Genomic DNA, 5,168 nt, shown 5'->3' on the forward strand with positions numbered 1-5,168 from the left:
AGTCTTGGTATGGGTCAGACCAAACCAAATTTCAGTCTCCCACTTCTCTGTGTGGCCTGAGCATGTTACAGACCTGTCCCAATCACAGCCTCAGAGGAAGGCTGTGCAGTTTAGTGATGCTATATCTGGCACATAGTAGGTGCTCAGTACATGGTGATAATTATCCAGGATTATCAGGGCTTCCAGGGACAGCTGAGCAAGCTGCACACTGAACAAATGCTCTAGCCCCATAAGGACATTCACACCATAGACCGTGTAGATGGTGTGTGTGTGTGTGTGTGTGTGTGTGTGTGTGTGTGTATACATTTAAATATATTTTTATCGATTTCAGAGAGGAAGGGAGAGGGAGAGACAGATAGAAACATCAATGATGAGAGAGAATCATTGATTGGCTGCTTCCTGGATGCCCCCTACTGGGGATCAAGCCCTCAACCCAGGCATGTGCCCTTGACCGGAATGGAACCTGGGATCCTTTAGTCTGCAGGCTGACGCTCTATCCACTGAGCCAAACCAGCTAGGGCGATGGCATATTTTTTGTACACGTTTCTGACAGATGATGGTAAACTCTTATTCTAACCAAGTTGTTGTGACAGTTTTCTGATGGATGGGAGAAAGTGGTAGAGGATGGTGTGTCTTTATATAAATCTCCCATGTATGTTACTAACAGCCCTGCTGGTTATCAATCCTCTCTTCCAACCATGAATCTATTTCTTCTTTGCTTCCATAGACCTTCTTCGTTCTTTCTTTTAAAATATATTTTTATTGATTTCAGAGAGGAAAGGAGAGGGACAGGGATATAGAAACATCAACGATGAGAGAGAATCATCCATCTGCTGCCTCCTGCACGTCCCGACCAGGAACCAAACCATGACCTCCTGGTTCATAGGTCGATGCTCAACTACTGAGCCACGCCAGCTGGGCAGGACCTTCATTCTGAGGGAGTCCCAGCCCTGGTGGCCCAGGGATGCTGGCCAGGGTGGGACAGGACCTGGGGATGGGTCTGCCAGAGCCACAGGCCAGAAGGGTTCCCCATGTGCCAGGTGTCCGCAGCCAGCCGGGCCCCCCTCTTGCCTTGTCTCTTCTACAGGTCAACATGGTGGTCTTAGGCAAGTACCTGGGCATCCCCAAGCCCTACGGGCCCATCATCAACGGCCGCTGCTGCCTGGAGGAGAAGGTGCGGTCCCTGCTGGAGCCGCTGGGACTCCACTGCATCTTCATCGACGACTACCTGTCCTACCACAAGCTGCTCGGGGAGATCCACTGCGGGACCAACGTGCGCCGGCAGCCCTTCTCCTTCAAGTGGTGGCACATGGTGCCCTGAGCCTGCTCCCTACCCGCCATTCTCTCGGCCCACCTGTTGGGAAGCCCGCCAGAGTGAAAGCGAAGAACCTCTTCCTGGCCTCCATAGGGGGAGGCCTACTAGGCACAATCCCTCAAGTGCCTGCAAACGTGCTGGCCGCCGTGGGCACGGGGGCACAGGGATGGGCACCACACATCCTCACCTCTGGAGCGGCCTGCCCCGCCCGAGAAGGACCACCCTCAGTCTCCCCTCTCCCCTCTCCATCACAGCTCCCAGGGGGCCTGGAGAAGACCAACAGCTCTGGCGTGTTCAAGGGCGGCGATGCGTGGCCTCGGCAGGCGCCCCCTTGGAATCGCTCCCCCTCTGTCCTGATGGACCCTTTGTGCTTACCAGTTGTCGTCCTCTCTTCCAACTACCAGGAATGGGGCTCAGGGAGCCTGGGCTCCGACGTGAGGGCCCCTGGGTCTGGGCCACCTGTGGCTCCTGGAGGACCGAGGACCTGGGCTGTCTTCTCCTGCAGGGGACCCCCCGGCTGTGACCTCCCAGCCCCCTCAGCCGGGTCTACATAGGCAAATAAGGACAGGAGAAGCCAGCGTGGAGGGTTTGCTTTAAAAGGAAAAAAAGGCAACAAAAACCCTTTCATGCCTGACTCTTTCCTCGGAAGGGTGCTTGTTATCTGCGTGGAAAGCCTTTAATTACGAGTACTGGCTGCTTCCAGCTCAAAAAGGCTACGAGGTCAAAAAGAGGCCTGGGAGGGCATCAAAGGCAGGAGGCCCGGCAGGAAGCCTGGCAGGAGGGGGGATGCCAGGCTGGCAGAGAGGGCTGAGGCACTGGACAGAAGCAGGGGCCGGGCTTCCGAGTCCCGGGCTCCTGGGCCTTGGGTTCTGGACTCTGCATGTGAGGGCAGCCGGCTGTTCCAGATGTAGCAGGGAGGGGCCCGGATGTGAGAAGAGGGTGGGGGGCCATTAGGCTATCTCTGAAGGTGGGGTTTAATTCCCTTTAATAGTCTCTAATTATTCCCTTCCTTCTGCCGGCAGTGGGAGGGGAAGGCTTGCCCAGGCTCCCTCAGCAACCCCAAGACCCGGAGCGGAGCTTGGGTTTCACCTGTGGGTAAACCCCCATGACGGCCCTGTGTCCCCCCGTCTAGAAGGGAAGATACAGCTGCCACAGGGGTTAATGCTCCGGCCCCGGGGGAGGTCACCAGGCTGTACACAGGAGGGGCCCGGATGTGAGAAGAGGGTGGGGGGCCATTAGGCTATCTCTGAAGGTGGGCAGGCAGGCTTGGCCAGTGCAGGGTGAGAGGTGGCCCTTGCCCCAGAGAGGCCTGGGCAGCAGGGAGCAGACCTCTGCTCTGTCTCCCACTGCTTGAAGGGCCACCTTGGGGGCCCCCAGTCCCTGGGCCTTCACCTTCGGGGTTTTCAGCGGCCCCTGGTGAGACCTCGGTTGAGCCAGCTGCTGTTAAACTCTATTAGGAATCATATGCTTACATGGAAACCCAACATAGGAAACGAATAAAAATGGAACCGCTCTGGTGTAAGGTGGCGAGGGCGGCGTACCTGAACCTTCCCCTTCCAGAAGGCTCTGTCGGGACCCCATCTTACCTGCTCATTCTCTGATCGTCATCACGAGGAAACCTAGACTGAGCCAAGAGGAGAAGGGAGATGTTCAGGGGCTGGGACCCCAGGGGGAAAGGGCGGAGAGGGGAGGGGGCACTGCAGAGAGATGGGGAGCAAGTCCCTAGAGCGGGCGCTGGGTGTGCAAGGCGCTGGGATTGCCGCAGGGGCTGCTGGGGGACACTGTTGTCCCCTCTGAAAATGATCCGGGTGACTGGTCATCTTTCTGATTAATAAAAATGTCAACATGTATTTCTTCAAGGGGCAGCCTCCTTCGCTTTTGTTTGCTGGGCTGTGAGGAGGAGGGAAGAAAGTTTCACCCACCACACCACCAGGCAGCCAGGCGGGCTGGTCCTGGGGCCAAGGCCCTGCTGAGATGGCTGTCAGCGGAGGTGGGCCCCGCCTATTCATTTCGTCTCCCTTCCTTGGGCTGCCTCCTCCGTCTCTCAGAGGGAAGGCCACTGGAGCTATTGACTGAGGCCGGAGGGTCCCCAGCGGGACTGGTGCCCAGGCCACATGCCACTGATTCCCTTTCATTTCTGCCTCTAAGCCACTGTGTTACTCAGCGGTCTGGTTTCAGGCCTGAAAGTATCTCCCCTCGCATCCCACACACTGGTTGCTGCCTCAGATCCCACCCTTTGACATTCACTCACTCACCCACTCATTCACTTTATATTCACTTTTCTTGTGGATTTAGAGGCAAAAAGTTTTTGCCATCCGTCATTGGCACTTTAGTCTGAACAAGCCACCGATCTGTTCCTAAAAGCTGGTCATAACTGGGGAGAGGTGAAGGCCTGGGTCTGCTGCCAAAGGGAGAGTTGGGGCTCTGTTCCCAGTGCAGTGGGCCAGTGCCCGGTGTGGGGGGACCTCCCCCACTTCCTGTATCTGTTTCCCAACGGTGCTCACAGTGGGCTGAGGAGGCTGTCTAGGACTTCCTCCTGAGCTCAAACTCTTATCCAGAGCGGAGTCAGCCACCAAGCATTTTACAGCCCAAAACGTGAAGCTGGACCCAGCAGCCCAGTAGCTCTCCCTGAGAAGAACTTCCCCCCAGAAACTGGGAGACCAGAGCGCCAGTCTTAGAGTCCTGCTGAGGTCGCCGACTTCGGCCAGTGCTTTAGGTGGGGACTCTGGGAGGCAGATCCTGGTCCCCACCTGCCCCCAACCATCAGCAGCACCAGGGAGAAGAGAGGAAACCTCCATTCAGCACCTCCTGAGCCTCGGGGGCAGGGTGTGCCCGCCACGCTCTCTGCCAGGGCTGGAGATTAGCCACATTCTCTACAGACGAGGAAACCAAGGCCCGAGAACCCTGTTCATGGTGGAGCCTGAACCCAAGACTCCTCCTGCCAGAGCCCTTGCTCCTGCTGTTCCTCCAGGTGCCGAAAAGTCCGCTCTGGCCTCAGTTTCCCCACCTGAAAAGCAAGCCTGCTCTGACCTCCTGAGCTCCCCCTAGTCAGAGAGCTCTTTCACCCTCATCGCGTCCCCCTCCCAGCGGCTTTAGTATCTAATAATAATAACAATAACAACAACGCTCATCATGAAATAATGCCAAGCTCTGTACTAGAGCTCTACCCACTTGTCTCATTTAAGCCGCACAACAGCCACTTATCAGATGTGAAAAGTGAGGTACAGACAATTAAGTGACTTGCCCCAGGTCACCCAGCCAGGCTGTGGCTGAGCCAGGGCTGACATCCAATCCTGCTTCTCAAATCCACACTCTTAAAGGAAGAGGCTGGTGTTCCTCAAAGTGCATCAACATTCTTTGGGGCGCTTGTAAAAAATCCAGATGCATCAGACAGGAGGCCGGGCCCAGAAATCTGCATTTTGCCGACTCCCCAGCAGGGTAGAGAAGCTCCCCGCTAAAGCAAATCATCTCTGAAAATGCAGGAAAAGGAGATGAGGAGGATGGAAAGTGAGGGACACAGACCAATACTGCACAGCTCTGTTTCCCCCCCTCCCCTGCCCCCCCAGGCCCTGGAGCCCTGACCAGGTACCTGTGGTGACTTGCTCCCCTTTAAAGCCAGAAATTAACTCCCTCAATGCTGGGATGGAAGCAACAAGTTCATATGCAAATCAGGTTTCCTCCAGCCAATCCAGAGATCCTGGCTCTAGGAAGGGGCTGGGCTTCCTGCACAGCAGCCAATGAGCTGGCACCCTGGACTGGAGGGGCAGGGCCAGGGTCTTTTAAACCACTGGCCCAGTGGGCCTGTAGGTAGGCAGTGTTGGGCTTTGTGGCCCCAGCCCAGTCCGAGGCCAGC

General features: G+C 56.4%; 1 protein-coding gene across 1 annotated transcript in view; it reads left to right on the plus strand.

Annotated features, from left to right (window-relative positions):
• PADI1 (peptidyl arginine deiminase 1) overlaps nt 1–3,151 on the plus strand; it is a 28,319-nt gene extending 25,168 nt beyond the window's left edge. Inside the window, exon 16 of the mRNA XM_070404197.1 lies at nt 1,088–3,151. Within this exon, the coding sequence (XP_070260298.1) occupies nt 1,088–1,321 (234 nt within the window). The 3' untranslated portion in view covers nt 1,322–3,151. The remainder of the gene's footprint in view (nt 1–1,087) is intronic.
• The last annotated feature ends 2,017 nt before the right edge of the window (nt 3,152–5,168 follow it).

The sequence above is a fragment of the Myotis yumanensis genome, unplaced genomic scaffold, assembly GCF_028538775.1.
Source record: "Myotis yumanensis isolate MYYU_CA2020_CCGP unplaced genomic scaffold, mMyoYum1.0.hap1 SCAF_2, whole genome shotgun sequence".
In the NCBI taxonomy this organism is placed as follows: domain Eukaryota; kingdom Metazoa; phylum Chordata; class Mammalia; order Chiroptera; family Vespertilionidae; genus Myotis; species Myotis yumanensis.